Genomic DNA, 18,090 nt, shown 5'->3' on the forward strand with positions numbered 1-18,090 from the left:
AACCACAGAACTGTTCCGAATATAACATCAATCAATAGAAGAGGGACAAAGGCAATCAAAAAATGTATTGATCTGTATATTTGACATCATGATCGTTAAATTTTTGCTTGAAAATATTGTGACCTTCACTACTATCAAACCCCCATTTACAGATCAATTTTGTCGTTACATCCTCTTCTGACATCAACGATTTGGAAATACTTTCAACAGTTTTATACAAAAGTTCTTATAGGTCCACCTGTGCAGATGTCTCGGTAACTGTAATAGATTGGAGCAATAGTTCTTTCTTTGTTTTTCTAACACTATATAGGCTAAAAAAAACAGTTTTCATGAATGCTGTTGACAACCGACCGCAAGGTGTTGTATTGCCTTTCGGAAAGATAGAGATCTACAAATAAGGATAAGGCCTGCATAACTGATAAGCTTTTGGTTTGTTCGTCGCTTTTCGATGTATTTTCTTTCTCTGCTGCTTGTTTAGCAACAAAGGCAAGCTTCTCTGTCGATTTAGTCGCTAGAATAGGATCTACGCGCTTTTTCTTTGTTTTTACTGAACACTCTGCAAACTGTTTACTGAGTCTACCGCGAGTAGAGCAAGCTCCATCGGTCTTCAGGCTGCTGGGATACCGAGCAGTTATCACTGTTGATACATAGTTCGGAAGTGAACACGCACGATTGAGCCAGTCTTTATTTTTAACTAGGAAAGCCGACCGAACTCTGTGTGACATCTGCCATTTTCTGCTCACGGTCACACGTAATAACTTGTTAATTTCTCTAAACTGCTGTACACGTCTTATCTGGCGTCTTCAAGCTTATAACCAATACAAATAGCCTGCAGAATTTCCGCTTTCTTCCGACTAGCACTGGTGGTTGCTATCCATCTTTCAAAATTGTCCTTGTTTCTCATGGTGTCTTCTTATGCAATTTCAGTAATTACAGTCACTATTGCGGACACTTGCACACATACTATTGCTGAATCCAAAGGAAATCATTAAAGGAAGGTATTCCTGCAGAGATCTCAAGACATGTTTAGGCTTTTTAGAGATATTCCAAATATACCGCAGCAAACTGTTTACCAAACTTTCGTCGTAAAGGAAAGAACGTACCTGTACTATAACTGTCCACTAGAGACGTGAAGTCTCACCCTTCGCTTTGGCCTCGAACACTAGTGCGAGCGCTGTGTAGATAATGACTCGGGCCACTCTAATATAGTAGTTGTGCATGCGGATTGTTACCCACAAGAGTGTAATCTCGACACGGGTCGGTCTAATGTGCAACTTCGCGCACACCTTATGTAGGGCGACGGGGTGTCGTCAGTTTGCGGCTAGGGATTACTGTCTTGTGGATCATTTGTGCTTCATTCCATACGATTTCCAAGTCCGAGGAACATTGTTACTTTTCACATTTTTGTCCATTGGTCGACGCACTGTGTGTCGTGGCGAATTCTGTCGAGGAATTTGAAACTTAAAATATACAAAACGATAATCATGCCTGTAGTTCTGTATGGCTGCGAAACATGGTCACTTACTCTGAGGGAAGAACATAGACTGAAAGTATTTGAGAACAAGATCCTGAGACGAATATTCGGACCCAAGAGGAACGGGAATGGGGAATGGCGGAAGCTTCATAACGAGGAACTACATAATTTATATGGTTTACCCAACATTGTTAGGGTCGTCAAGTCTAGGAGGCTTAGATGGGCGGGTCATGTAGCTAGAATAGAAGAAAGTAGAGACGCTTTTAAAGTCTTGACTGGAAGACCAATCGGAAAACGACCATTAGGAAGACCTAGGCGCAGATGGGAGGACAATATTAAGATGGATCTCGCAGAGATTGGAATACAGAGTAGAAACTGGATGCAGTTAGCTAAGGATAGAAGTCAGTGGAGAGCTTTTGTGAACGCGGCATTGAACCTCCGGGTTCCATAGGCCATAGAGTTAGTTAGTTAGTTATATATATTTCTCATAACTGTGCTCTGAACGCCCCATATGATATTTTTTTCTCGTAAAAAGGTATAGGCTTACCTGATAATGGAACAGGTTCTGGTAACGTTAATATCGCTATGTCGTTTTCATTAGTTCCATACACATAATTGGGATGAACAGTTCCATTTGTCACATAATAGGACAATCCGTTATCACTGTCTGATACGTTGACTGTACCTAGGGTCACAATCCAATAGCCTGACCTACAAGTTATATTAGCTATTATTATTAGTGGTTTGAATATATATATAGGAAATTATTCTCTACACGAAAACACACACAAACACAAACATATATATATATATATATATATATATATATATATATATATATATATATATATATATATATATATATATATATATATATACAGTGGCGTATTTAGGGGGGCTTCCGGGGTTAAGCCCCCCCGAAATCTTACTTACTATAGTAAAGTATATGATATATCTTGCAGAATTTTCACATTTTCAGGCAAAGCCCTCCCCGAAACAAAATCGTAAATACGCCACTGTATATATATATATATATATATATATATATATATATATATAATGTTTGTATATGTTTGTGTACGTGTGTGTGTGTGTACCAACATGGGATGCAGAAATGTCATTCTAGGGCTATAGCCCTCCGAAAATTCGTTAGATCATTACCAGTAGATGTGAAACAGGGACACCGTAAGGGGGGGATACTCTCAAAGAAAAAGAGATCGCCAGCCAAGTAAGTTTGTGGTGGACAACGTCATATCCGCGGGTATTCTCGGGGTACTTCCGTTTCGTACTACATTCTCATTCCACCGGCTCTTCCATCATCATTTACCTGCCTTAATCGCCCATCTCTCGTAGTCTAAAGGGTTAATTGTGGAACGGAATAAATTAAACTGAACCATTTCATTTCATTTTTTTTCAAAGAAAGAGGGGAAATTTGGCTTAAGTTTAGAGTTGCCCCTCCAGTTTCATACCTACCGAAAAGCAGTAAAAACATTAAAACATGCTGTTTTACTATACAGATTCATAGTATAAGTAGTAGTAGGAGTAGGAACGGATTAGAAGCCCCGCAGTGTTTCGTTGAGTTCTGTTCTCGACATAAAATGGGTATGCTGCTGAATCATCGAACTTTCCGCGTCTTGCAAATAGTACCCACTTTTATATATCTTTTCTCGTATTAAACATAAATTTACTGCCAAACTTACACACCTAAACATCACATAAGATCTCGAAATCACCATTTCTTATCTCATTTCTCCTGTAAATTTTCCTAATTTTTATAAAAAACGGAAGGGTAACTCTAAATTTAACCCGAAAATTTAAATTCTCTACAGTAGGTGATGATAAATCAGAAAATGTACACATGCATTGATAAATGTTGCTTACTCTTCAAAATAATTACTAAAAATAATGGAGTATGTTTAGTACAAGGGGTCCAGAAGCACGTAAAAAAACAAAATTTACAGGAGAAATGAATGATGCAAGTACTTAGATGTAACATAACGTAACCAAATCTAACGTAACCTAACATAAACTAACCTAAGCTAACCTTAACTAACCAAAACTAACCCAATATTAGTAGAAATAAGCGAAATTCTATCATTTTTTTTTGAAAATTATGCGGGAACCCTACACTAATATAACATAAACTAAACTAACCTAACCTACCCTAAGCTGTGAACAGAAATTACCAAAATTGTATACATTTTTTAGAGAAAAGAGCTGAACCCCTTCTGCTAAACATAGGCCAAAATAATTAAAAGTCTTTAAACCCGACCTGCATCCTTCATTTCGTTCTCAAGTTATGGCCCTTTTTGTATCACTCCGATAAATTTTCGGTGGATCACAACTCTGAAATTTTGCATTTCTGCACCTGTGTTCATGTATAATTTTTTCATATTTTTTTTGTGAAAAACTATGTTTTAAACTTTGTTCATAACTGCCTGTAAATATAAGACATTTGATAGTAAAGAAATCTTCTTTAAAATAAATTAATTTTAGTTGAAACAAAACGCATGTATTATGATAGAGTTGAGTATGGAGACAGTATATAATATAATATTCTAATATATTTGGAATTATATATGTTGCTTATACTAATTCTGTTGCTATTTCGCTTTATTTGAACAGTAACTTCAGTCGTATTCAAATGTAAATCTCTTCCAGATATAATCTTAATCTTCTTGATTCAGTTTCTTTCCTAAGGCTTCATACAACTCAATATCTTGCATACTCTCTTAATCATAATGTATTGAAGTAGATACACCACCGCCATTTGCAATATATGTCAGTAAATTATATTTATTCTAGAATTGTTTCGAAACATCATTTTGATAAAATACATCAGATATTGGCGCGAATAAATGTCTAAATTGCCTGAAATATTAACATAATTGTAAATGTAAGTAATAAGCTTGTATTTTCATATAAAATAAATAAAAAAGTATGATTTTTGAGACTTGCATTTGCAATATTTTATTTTGAATTAGTTTTAGTAATATACCTAGAAGTGATATAAACTCCAGGAATGAAATTTGTACTTTAAATCAATGAATATCTTAATAAATTCAATAGTATTTTTGTCTTTTTCTTTGAATATGTAACTATTAATTTCGGTGAGTTAACTTCTATTACCCTCTTCAGAGCTTCTAGGATGGTGCATTTGAATTTTAAGTGTCCAATATAGGATAACGCTTTCTTATATAAATGTGACAAAATAAATTTTGAGTGCATATTGTTTATGTTTGTATAAATTGTATAACATCGTCCAAAATTGTTTTTATAATTGGATAACTCACTCTTAGAGCTAGAATGGGGTACTGTGTTAATCTAATGGAAGATAGAACTTAATATTTTACTAAAAACTGTGGCAAATCAAAGAGCAAAGTCCTCAAAAGCTAAAAAAGCGATATATTTACGTTACTTTGATATTTGTAGATTGCTTGTGCATGACCAGTTTTGAAGTTTTAAACGAAAGGGCCTCGAAACTTGATACTTAATCAAATTGGAACTTCGTCTTCCAACATCGCGACTAATTTCAAATGAACATCATCAGAATGGTCTCTCATACTGACCAAGAATGAGTTTAGAAAATCCTCAAGAGCCTTTTGCTCTTACTTTGGAAAGTTTAAGAATGCGTACTTGGCCAGAAAAGAATTCACCTTTGTATGAGGAAAAGATACAAAAATCCGGAAACTTATCTTTTCCTAGATTCTGAAATTACTGAAGAATGAGAAAAGTTTGATTTGTACTCTTCTACTCAACAGAATGATTTTCCAGTAAGAATACAGAACTAATTTGTGAAAGAAAAAAAAACGCGGCACACGAGTTATATGTGGTGGGCATACAAGGACGGAAACTACCAAGGAAAAGGAAACTTAAAGATTTCATACTAATTTTAATATATACACATCTTAGCCTTTTAGTTAAGCATTTATGGCATAATAACAGTTCATTGTATTCGGAAAGTGTTTATAAACGCAAGTAACATTGTTAATGCTTACATTTCGTCATTTATCTCAGTTCCTGACACCTTGTCATTCAAAGTCAAGAAACGGTACTTGTTAGGTAGATCGCATAAATCAATACCGTACATACAATCTATTAGTAAGCTGTAAAACTCTGTAATGGCGTGGGATGTGCTTTGATAGAATTATCAAGAATCACCAACAAAATCTTAAATTTGTCTTCTGTGGAATGATGCCCATCTTATGTATACCATTTACGTTTCTTTATTTATAAGCAGGCACAAAAGTTGTCTAATCAATCTCATGCCAATATGACTCCAATATCATGTTGGCCCCATAGCAAGTAATTCGGATGGGAGTAAGGTAGAATACTCTAAAAATATTCTAATATTTATTAGAAAGAAGATTGTTAAATCGTAAACTTATTATGGTCTCTCAAAAGCTCTGTTGATACATTAATAAAATTTATTGTTTAACTTTCACTTTGAAAGAAAGAATTTCTATACAAAGGAAGAATCTCTAAATTTGTATAAAATCATTGACTTAAGTTTAGAGTTGCCCCTCCAGTTTTAAACCTACCAAAAAGCAATAAAAACATTAAATATTGTTAGGTTGTGTTAGGGTAGTTTAGATTAGGTTTGGTTAGTTTACCCGGTCAGACTTAAGTTAGACTAGAACAGTGACTGGAACCGGTTTTCATAGAAGCTTCAATTATCACTTAAATTCAGTAATCCGTGGTTCTCATAAAAAATTAATAGATTATTTTCATTATTCTTATATAATTGTATAAAACTCAATGCAGAAATATAACATTCAACGCACAAATTCGTCATCCTATACGACTACCATGGTGCTGAATCATAGAAACCTTGCGCGTCTTGCAAATGGTACCCAATACCTCATATCTGTTCTCATATCAAACATAACTTTACTGCCAGACGTACACACCTAAACTTCACATAAGAAGTCTAAATCATTATTTCTTACCTCATTTTTCCTGTAAAATTTAATCATTTTTACAAAAAACGGAGGGGCAACTCTAAACTTAACCCAAAACATTACACTTGTTTCGAAAAGAAAGACTGAAAGAACTCTTACTTACGTTCCTGCATAACCAGTAGTTAGAATATGTTGATCAGATATAAGAACTCCTCCGTAGTACATGTTAAAACCATCCTGTACATAAGCCTGCCACGGGTACTTATTCTCCACTGCTGAATGTCCTCCTGTAATTCTTTCAACTGGATTTGATATTCCACAATTCTCTGCGAAACAAACATACAGAGTGATTGTAAATTCAATACCTATTTTTAATTTAGATTATCCTAGAAACTAACATCAGCTCAAGCTGGTATGTAATACTGTTTCCTAATGTGAGGTTTACCATTTATGATTTCAGAAGTTGATCCAGTGAAAACCGTAAAATGGCTGGTGTATACTTATATAGGAAAATTAGGCCCAAATTGGGCAAAGTGCGGAAAAATAGTATAACAAGCTGAAAATTGGTGGATGTGTTCTTTGGATACCCCTGATTAACATACTCAAAATCCCAAAAAATCTCACCTGGGCAACATGCCGCCATCTTGGAAAATGGCCGCCATTGAAATTTTTTTTACTTAGGTTTCTTTTGAAGGCCATAACATCGGACACAAAAGAGATATTGATGTGTGGTTTGAGCGAGGTTATTGCAGACACTCCAGACTATTCACTGAAAACAACATTTAAACCTATAATTGGAAATCTATGTAAACAAAGTATATAAAAATTACAACTGCGAAACTTTTTCGATACATATTTTCAATACAACTCGATTTTCGCTCTTTTCCGTCCGTTTTATCAAAAAAAAGTAATGAAGCAAATGTTGTAGAGCACACAAAAATACACAAGAATATATCCTAGTTTTGTCCAAAAACTCAAGTCTGAATGGTTTAATAGAGCGCGCAGTAAACGCAGTGTCACTTGCTTAGCCTTAGTTAGTTGTTGCACAAGAATGTAACAAAACAACTTCCAGATGGGCAATACTTCCAAATATTTTACTTCGAGCATTTTCTTTTGAATGAACCTACGGATTTAGAGCATCCACGTCGCTTGCTTGCGGTTGATATCAGGTTCGGCATTTCGTTATCGGTCAGGTCTTCATGGTTTTCTTCATAGATCATTGAATCTGCAGTATCCTCTTGATTTGTACATTCCTCAATTGCACAGTTGCTGCAAAATGGTGAGCATCTAAGTCAGTCTTTCCGACAACCACAATATTTTTCACACCTTACGTGGCAATTGTAGCTTACAAGGTTCATCAGCATATCTGGAGCTGGAGGTTGAGTGCTAGGGACAGGTATTAACTCACCATTACTGTTTTTCTTCCAGCCCCATTCGACTGGAGGAAGGGACACACCACGCCATTCCTGAACCTGATGATACACTCTTAAGCAATGTTGCTTCGCTGCTGCTGATGTTGGAGGAAGGGTTGCTAAATCGAATGTTGCACCTATTTTCTGTTTAGCAACAGTCCTGACGTAGCACTTATATCGAGTTTTGTTAAGCCCATCGGACATTTTTCCACCGTACATAGCGACAAGAAATTCTTCACCAGCCGTCACGATCTCATCAACTGCTGCATTCTCCTTATTTAAAATGTCCACTTTCTTGCGAAGGTTTGGAGATGCTTCCAGTGTCTTAAAGGCGAGTATTTTTCCTCTTTTGAAAGGTGCCGATGTGGTGTCACAGCCAGATATTGCGTGAAGGAAAAGCATATGATTATACATGTCACCCAGGGCCAGCTGCAATTTCGTAGATTCGAACAATTTTGGGGGGTGCGACTTCGAGCCCGGTATAAGCAACCGAATGTTATTATTTGTTGGTGCAAGTGCCGTAAGAAGTACTAGCAAGTCGGTGTCTGTGCCCACAATGACAGAGTTTTCTTCACTTTTTCCCAGTTCGATAGCAGTAACTACTATGAGACGGTCAGCATCACCCGAAGCGTTGATCACAGTAATTCCATTTTCTTTTAATTGTGATCCTAGAAGCGCTATGAATCTTGCCTTGTTCGCCTCATTTCCTAAAAATTGATGCTGTGAAGTACTTGCTTCAGTTTGCAAATCTACCAGCACTTCTGAGGTCAAAAGTTGTGATCTTCGTCACATGCGCTCTGTGGCTTTTGTTGTACATTCCTTATAACCATCAAAAACTATCGTAACCTGTCCTTTATAATTTGCTTTGATGAATGAAACATAGCTCTGACATACATCACTGAAAGTCCTTGGTCTTGGCCAGTGAACTCGATGCAGTAAATCTCCTCCGTTTAGAACAAAGCTTGAAGTTTCAGGAAAGGTTTCAGATGGGGGGCATATTTTCTCCATAACACCTCTTAAAGTTGACTTTGTGCCTTTCCTAAGCATAGTTGCGTCGAAGAGTGCTGGTGGCATCGATGCCAGTTCGTAGTTCATACAACCTTCCAGTTTCTCTTCACTTCGAACAACGCATGCCATTCGATGGAACAGCTGGTTAGGATTCACAGGAATCAATTCACCCCGAACAACCATGGCATTCGTCATTGCTGCAAGAGTGACTACCTTGTCCTTCCGTTGAAGCTTGATGTCCGCAAAAGATTTCCCATCAAGCTTTTTTAAGGTCTTAATTCCCTGCTCGTAAGCTGAATCACAGTTCACTGTTTCGTCTGCTATAACACCACTGTGCAAAGAAACTAGAAGATCGGGAGGTTTCTCAAAAGGAGAATGCGTTCGTAACCACATTGCGAATATTTCTATGTGCCTTAAGTCCCTTTTTTGGCAGGCTTGTTCAAGTTCTAATGCTGTTGTGATATTGCGATAGCTACACCTGCGAAATCTTCCAAATCATCCAGTACCTTCATTGATGCCGGCATAGAATGTATCCAGCATGCGAGAACAGAGTCGGATATGTCACGACCACGAGTTAAACCTCCGGTCGTCTTTATATTCTTCATCAAAACCTGCTCAATGGTCAAATCTGACCAAACTCCGCTCCAGAATTTCGATTTCCGTCGTACAGTGAAAAATTCCTTCTTCACGAATTCTTCATAGTCGGAAGATGACAAATATGATTTCAGCTTTGTCATCTGCTGCAAATACATGTGAGCAGATTTTGCATAATTAATATGGCCACCGGATGCAAATAGGGAAGCATTTTTTGTACTCTGAATAAGTGCAGTGCCCAATCCCCTATGCGTTCTGCTCTAACAAAATTACGCATGATTTCTACCTGCTCAAAGTACTGGACCCATAGTTTGCCTGTCCTGCTTTTCAGAGCTTCTACTTCTAAAGCTGTTTTAATCGATGAAATAAGCTTTCTCACTGCATCGGTGCGTAGAACATCATCTACTTTCTTCTTCCCCTGGAATAAAAGTTCATAATCTTCTTTAACTTCTTTCAGTCTTTCTTCACACAGCACTTCATCGTTAATGATTTTGGTCACAAGCAATAAGCAGAGAGCATTTTGAGTTAAGAAGTGAGCTCGTAGTGCTCTAGCGTAAGAATGTCCTGTCAACATATGTACTACAGAGTTTTTCGCAAATAGTTGCTGCCAAACCTCTTGTAAGCCACTGCCTTCCATAATTTTTCCAACGGCACCCATGAACGACATTAACAAATGGAATCCTCCAAGACGTACAATCACTTTTGAGAGCGAGCTGTCAACATTTGCTGCTAAAACGATGTCCATAGCTTTAACGTAAAGTGGCTGGTCGAATGTTGCGATACATGATGACTGATTTTGTTTCTTGCACTTCTCCGATGCAAACTTCAAACAGGAGTATATAGTCGACATGTTACTGGGTTCGATGTTCACTATTGGAAGTGGTAGTACATCAGATATTTCCACACACTCCTCGGATTGCATTATTGTTTCCATGAATCCGCTCCATCCTACAAAATTTGACACTTTACAACTTGGTCCAGGCATCCATAACAAGTCGATATTTCTAGCGAATTCAGCATTCTGTGGCTTAATGTTAAGTATGCTAACATCCTCCATAGAAAAATGCTTGAGTCCACTTTTGTAGTGCTTGTTATACGTCCTGATCTTTATGTAACCAAACCTTCCGATATTGTTGGAAGAAGGCACTGACGCTGCACGAAGAACCCCATTTTCAACTTTCACGAAAGAAGCTGGCGTTGCACAGACGATTCCACCCATCACATGAAAATTACCATATCCGTCAACACTGCTAACGTTGTGATCTATGTTATCGAACACATACTGAACGAAAGCTCTGTCGTCTATTAATGTCGGGGCATGTTCCGTTACTGAAGATTCATACTTAATCGCTTCACTGTAAGATGAACACAATCCCATGGCATGGAAAAGGTCGATAATTGAGCGGCACCGAAACCTTCTATGCAAATAAACTGATACACCTAATTGAATTGGTGACACGAATGATCTTGGCCGTACTGCTGATATAATGTTTCTTCTTTGTTATTGTTTCCAAAAACAGTTTTAAATTTTCTGGAACCATGTCAGCACCCCCTTTTCGAATGTCTTCAGCTGATGGATAAGTATCAGTCGTGTATACAACAGAACAAATATCTTCTTTGATAATCTCTGCTGCCATTTGCACTATTCTCTTCTTTTCATTCGAGAGATTGATTTCCACTCTTTTAAACCATTCGTCCCTTAGTACACGGCTCACTACACTTCTAAATGACACTACGATACCCGATTTGCCTTTGATGTGTGTGAAAATTACTCTTGGGCCAATATGTTGCTGCAGTCTTTCTTTAAGGCGCCCTTCACTGTACAGTTCTACACCAGGAGACAACTCACTCATTACCCGATGAAGATCGGCTAAACGATATTGGCACTCATCATCATTTTTCATGAATTCACACAGTTTTGCAAACGCTGTATCCTTTTCCAACTCAGGACCCCTGCTGTGATAACCCACAGATGGACGATTTTGATTTTTCGCTGCAAACGTAGAAAAACATTTTCGGTGATACTTAGCTTCAACTGCAACAAGGTCAATCACAGAGCAGACCCGTAGAAGAACTTCGCTTCCCCATTCGTCATTTTTTCTTTTTGCCTGTGCAATGATAGTTTCTTTAAATGACATTGTAGTAACACAACTAACTGCGGGAAAACGTTCGGGATGTTGGTTGGTTGGGTTGGTTTTCCACATAGCAAGCAGTGTGCCTTGAAATCAAACACATCGACACTTTTACGTAGGTTTATGCTAAAATCTTGTCCCTTATCTGTAACTTTCTTAATTCGACGTGTGTAGTCTTTCCTACATTTATTATGCACTGTCACTTTTTCTTTGTCCACTAAACTCTTATGCAAGTCATCTCCTCGAATTAAGCTTATGGAGCGAATAGTTTCTAACCCTCTAGTCACGATCACAGCCACATTTTCGGATATCGGGTCTTTGCATATCACACATACAACACTCTCCATCATATCCATTGTAAACTCTATTCAACACGAAAATTAGCACAGTTTGGTACTTATTTTCAAGCCAAAACCACTGATCCCACCAAACACTGTTCACTAGTCAAGTTTTTTTTTTTTAACGCTGTCGAAACTGCATATAAAGACAGAGTTACAAACAAAAACTTTCTTTCTTTCTTTCAGTCACCTCCCTTACGGGAGATTTATAAAGGACGTCCCAGCCATTAGGGCCTTGTGGACTATATCACTATATTTGTTTTTAATTATAAATTGTTTAAATAAGTAAATGTACTAAAATGGCACGAGCCAAGATGGCGGAATTGCCTGTTTTAAATGAAATTGTTTATCACACTATTAACGTAATAATACTGAAGGATAAGCGGCGCATTAACATATTGAAAATGTATATAATATATTAAAGTTGTAACAAATAATAAAATTGTCCAAAGTAATGAATTGTAAAGAGTTAAAATTGAATAAAAAATGAGAGCAAAGCTCTCCAATACTTATTGTTTACAGCGCCATCTACAAATTCAACAAAAACTTCGAACCGTTGTAGATACAACAACGCTAACATGTGTTAACGCTGTTGCCAAATTTACGCGTTGCCAGGTATGCACTATTAAAGAACCTAGCTTATCAAATTTTCTTTTCCATATTTGGGAAAATAAATATACTCACATACTTGGTTTTCTCGTACGTAAGAAACTAACGAACTTATAATTTGTGAAGATATAGTTTTGTACTTTCAAGTGCAAATATTTTGATTGCTTTTCATATAAATGAAAAAGGCACATAACAACCGGAGAAAAAAATACTGCACTACACATGGTGCCGCGTTTACTACGCGCTCTATTAAACCATTCAGACTTGAGTTTTTGGACAAAACTAGGATATATTCTTGTGTATTTTTGTGTGCTCTACATCATTTGCTTCATTACTTTTTTTGATAACACGGACGGAAAAGAGCGAAAATCGAGTTGTATTGAAAATATGTATCGAAAAAGTTTCGCAGTTGTAATTTTTATATACTTTGTTTACATAGATTTCCAATTAAAGGTTTAAATGTTGTTTTCAGTGAATAGTCTGGAGTGTCTGCGATAACCTCGCGCAAACCACACATCAATATCTCTCTTGTGTCCGATGTTATGGCCTTCAAAAGGAACCTAAGTAAAAAAAAAATTCAATGACGGCCATTTTCTAAGATGACGGTATGTTGCCCAGGTGGGATTTTTTGGGATTTTGAGTATGTTAATCAGGGGTATCCAAAGAACACATCCACCAATTTTCAGCTTGTTATACTATTTTTCCGCACTTCGAACTAATTTTCCTATACTATACAGCGTAGACGACAGAGCTAAGATTGTTGCCTGGTATGAAGTTTGGAGATCGGAGACCTACACAATGGTGTGCATGTAGCCCCGATCTAACCCCATGCGAATTCTTCCTTTGGGGTTGGGCTAAGGAACAATGTACAAGGGATATTAACAGTCTTGAACAAAACATCCGTGAAGTATTTGCAGATGTTCAGTTGAGATGCTAAGAAGAGCCGTGGATTGTGTCCCTGCAGGGATAAAAGTGAGAGGGAACGGTGGAAGACGTCCTCCCCCCACTTCCATAAAATATCTATGGCGTCCTCCCACTTCTTAAAAAATTACAATAGGCGTAAAGATAGGGAAGGGGAACGACGTGACATTTTGCGTCCCCCTTCCTTTTCAAATCCACTTTAACCCCTGCAGATTCCAGAAGTGTGTGGAAAATGCGGGCGCATACGTTGAAATGTAACTTAATAGCCCTAATAATGTATGCAATAAATAAAACTGTGATTGGTTGTTTTGTTTTTGAAAAGTTGTAATAATACAACCACACTGTAGATTAACTACAAGAAAATGCAATAAAGAAAGGAATTCTCCAAGATGGGTAAAAAAAATTATGGTCAATCGTAAATATCTTACCTACAACTCTCTCTTCTTGTGGAAAGTCAAAGGTGGTTGCGTTCTGTTGCATTTCATTATACAGTGCTAACTTTGCTTTGAATACATCTTCAACCGACTGCTCCCACAATATATCGCGATCTGAATGTTTGGAAATACATATCTGAAAAAAAAAAAAACAAGATAACAAATTTCAAATTTTTATAATCATTTTGTCACCTAAATATACTATCAAGAATATATATATAGATTGAAAATATGTCAGAAGAACAAAACTATCAAATGTAACAAAAATGATATGTTATAACATTTTCAGCAATACATTCTTTTTATGCATGCAAATATGCATATAACAACTAAATGTGTTGCAGGACGACATAATTTCCCAATTTCAAAATTTGCACAATTGTTTATTTGCAACTTAAAATATACATTATAAATTATCATATTTGATATACGTATATCTAAAAACTTAAATTGAAACTTTTTCATACAAAATATACTAGATTCTTTTAAATCCGAAACCTGGCTTTTTTGAAGATTAAATAGACTCTTTTAGAGAGTAAAAAAAGAACCACACATTAGTAGTTTTAAACCGTTTTATTACACGTCCAACCTATAGTTAATATTGTTTCTGGCTGCAAAACATTTGATTTTGAAAAATTTTACAATAGTATTATAAGATTAGTCATTTTGAGAAATAGAATTTGGTAGTTTTTATATATTTAGTAATTATTGTATTTAGATGAAGTTATGAGAAATAATGTTGTTTATGGAATACAGAACATGTTGTTTATATGAAAATATTGCTTATGATATGAATAATACATTTGAATAAAAATAATTTGTATATATTTAAAATTAATGCTTTGAAACTTGGTGACGTGGACGAGAAGAATTTCATCGTCTGATTCTTATTAAGAAAGAGAAAACATTATGTACTGAAGAAATATTTTCAACGAACTTAAGAAGTTCGTTACTGAATTCTCTCTCTCTCTCTGTGTGTGTGTGTTTATTTGCGAATTTTTCAATTTTGAGCCCTCTATTCGATGGAACATCAAAAACTACCTGAGAAAGTGATGGAATTTTTCGCGTCACTCTTACCGTTCCCGACATATTGACCAGAAAAGTTCTGATTTCGGGAGATTAAAGGAGCCATATCTCGGGAACCGTAAGTCATAGAGAGATTGTATTGGTATTGATCAATACCTAAGAGAAAGGCGAACATTTTGGTATCAAATAATAACTCAGAAAAAAGTTCGGATTTCGAGAGATTTAAGGAGTCATATCTCAAGAATCGTAAGTCATAGAGAGATTGTATTGGTATTGATCAATACCTAAGAGAAAGGCGAACATTTTGGTATCAAATAATAACTCAGAAAAAAGTTCTGATTTCGGGAGATTAAAGGAGCCATATCTCAAGAATCGTAAGTCATAGAGAGATTGTATTGGTATTGATCAATACCTAAGAGAAAGGCGAACATTTTGGTATCAAATAATAACTCAGAAAAAAGTTGGCCAGAAAAAAAGTTTCGAGAGATTCGAGAGATTTAAGGAGTCATATCTTGGAAGACGTAAGTCATAGAGATTTTATATTTTGCGAATTTTTCAATTTTAAGCCCTCCATTTTGAGCACGTGTCTTTGTAAAACAATATACCGTAGAATGTTTTAACAGAACTTTTAAACGAAACCTGTGGGGAAAAAAATAGTACTCAAGGAAATTAGAAATGGATAGATATATTATAAGAATTGTTAACTAATTATAATAATAAAGTACATAGAACAATTGGTATAAAAACTGTAGAAGTTAATAAGAAAAACAATTCTTTTAAAGTTTGTTCTGGCAATGCTCTTGGAGCAGTCTCAACTGGTTTGATCTGCTTCAGCTCTTTTCTCTCTTTCTTCTCTTCTTAATCATTATTGAGTATTTTGAACAAAATATGTGGCACTTATAATGCAAAAACTATATATTGTCATCGTTGTAATATGGCTGAGTGAATAAAAGTATTTCTGTTCATATTTACCTTGAAACTGATGACACTATCTATACCGTGAAAATTTCTTGCTATTGTTCAGAGAGAGCCTCAGTGCCACAAGGCTCGGTTCTACGTCCAGTACTGTTCCTACTATATATAAAATGGTCTACCTAGGAATATAGATACCAAAATTATACTCTATGCTGACGATACTTCAGTGATTATCAAGGGAAAAGATACAGAAGCTCTTGTTAACAATGTACATCGAACATTAAAAAAAAAAAACTTCGCTTTTGGTTTGATAGTAATTAGTTAGTTTTAAACAATACGAAAACACAACATATACTTTTGTACTCAGCACAAGCTAAAAATATCACTAAATCCACAATGAATCTAAATGACCCATCCATACAGCTAATCAACGAAACAAAAGTTTTAGGTATTATAATAGATGTGCACTTTAGGTGGAGTAGTCATGTTGAAGCAACTATACATAAACTAAATCCGAGGCTACATGCTCTAAGAGTGCTAAAAGACACCTTTACTCTAAAGGCTTAATACAATCTACTATGGATCCATATACCCTATCATAAAGTATAGTATCTTATTTTGGGTAACGCAACTGAAAACAAATCTATATTTATTAAACAAAAACAGGCCATACGTACCATTGCAAACACATTACACTACAAGCTGCAAAGCGCATTTTAAAAAGTTAAAGATATTAACAGTTCCATCTATTTGCATATATGAAGCATACCATTTTCAGACTAACGTAAATTGAAGATGAAGTGAAAGATCATCATTACAATACTAGAGATCAACATAAAAAGTCTTACTTTACTAGATTATCACTGGTACAACAGGCCCCAGACATATGGCAAATAAAATATTCAATGCTTTGCCCAATCACATAAAAATGGAGAAAAACTTAAATAAATTTAAACAAAACTTAAAAACGTACGTATCTAATGGAGAAAGAATTTTATAGTGTTAAAGAATATCTAGAAGTATACGTATAACAATGTAAAATATTTTATCTATATGTATAATCACTTCTGTAAATCATTTTATGTTTGTTTTATAATCTCACATCAATACTATGTACATGTGAACTGAACCCTCCAAATACCATGTATTGGTTAATGGAGTAAATAAATAAATAAATAAATAAATAAATAAATAAATAATGAAATACAAGAAAGGTAGCAATAGTTGTGGGGATAGTTTAGAATTCGGGGGCCAAAGTCAGGTAAAAAAGCACCATGCTTACAGGAGAAATGAGTTAATGTTACATAAGGGTAATTAGTAAGTACTAGCCTAAGCCATCAAAAACACAGAAAATATAGGAATAAAGTTACGAATTTTAAGCAAAGAATTCTGGGCAAACAAATCTAAAAATCCTAACCTAACCTAACGCAAACTAACCTAAACTGACCTAACCTAACCTAAACTTTTTAAAAATACAGAAAATATAGCAAGAAAGTACGAAATTTAAGCAAAATATTCTGGCCCCCTAAATCCAAAAATATGCCATAGGGGTCTACAGGCACTGGTCCATAAATTCTTTCCACAAACTATTTATTCTAAAAGTTGAAACTTAAAACCAATTAGTTTATCTTTGACAAGGACTTAATTGTTTTTTCGTAACGTTACCTGAAGAAATACGGCGAATATACAGATAATATAAACAATTCTCATTTCTTACTGACTACTAAAACTAAAAAAGTGGTTGTTTACGAAGTAGATCTTGAACTTAACCTGTCGAATTGTCTAATTAATGTTATTGTCAATTTAAGTTACGTAACATAATCTATAATCTATTAGTACAAAGGTTAACTGCATGGAAATTATAATGATCAATATAAGATAAGGCTAACATGACAATGATAATAGAAAATAAATTAATATATCTTTAAGATAAAAGACGTAAGTGAAAAGATAACGATATTGCTTTTTCTGTTTTAATACGGGGGTCTGTCAAAAAGTTCCTGGAATTTTGTTCTAGCACTTATATAAGTATACGTTTACTTAATCACTTTCAAAGCAGGACCTTCTTGTCTTGTCTTGTCTTCTTCACCGTTATTGGTGTTATTTAAAGGAGCATCAGTTTTAAGCCTAGTATACTAAAAATGTGGATAAATTGAATTACTTGTACTGAAATTGTAGCGAATTTTACAAATGGCGGAAGCCGCCATTTGCATTTTTTTGGTCGACTTTCTAGTCGTATTATCTGTTATGTATAGTAAGAAATATATATTTAAATATAAATTGTTAGTTATGTATGTTAAAGTATAGAAAGAACAATTAGTCGAAT

General features: G+C 35.4%; 1 protein-coding gene across 1 annotated transcript in view; it reads right to left on the minus strand.

The window, feature by feature from the left end:
* Window positions 1-17,523, minus strand: part of LOC145691606 (brachyurin-like) — a 29,940-nt gene extending 12,417 nt beyond the window's left edge. Inside the window, exons 1-4 of the mRNA XM_081767010.1 lie at window positions 17,430-17,523; window positions 13,818-13,959; window positions 6,539-6,701; window positions 2,022-2,185 (exon numbers count right to left, since the gene is read on the minus strand). Coding sequence (XP_081623136.1) covers window positions 2,022-2,185; window positions 6,539-6,701; window positions 13,818-13,959; window positions 17,430-17,474 — 514 coding nt within the window. The 5' untranslated portion in view covers window positions 17,475-17,523. The remainder of the gene's footprint in view (window positions 1-2,021; window positions 2,186-6,538; window positions 6,702-13,817; window positions 13,960-17,429) is intronic.
* Window positions 17,524-18,090: the final 567 nt, after the last annotated feature.

This window comes from Thermobia domestica, chromosome 8 (genome assembly GCF_964235325.1).
Source record: "Thermobia domestica chromosome 8, izTheDome1.hap1.1, whole genome shotgun sequence".
Classification (NCBI taxonomy): domain Eukaryota; kingdom Metazoa; phylum Arthropoda; class Insecta; order Zygentoma; family Lepismatidae; genus Thermobia; species Thermobia domestica.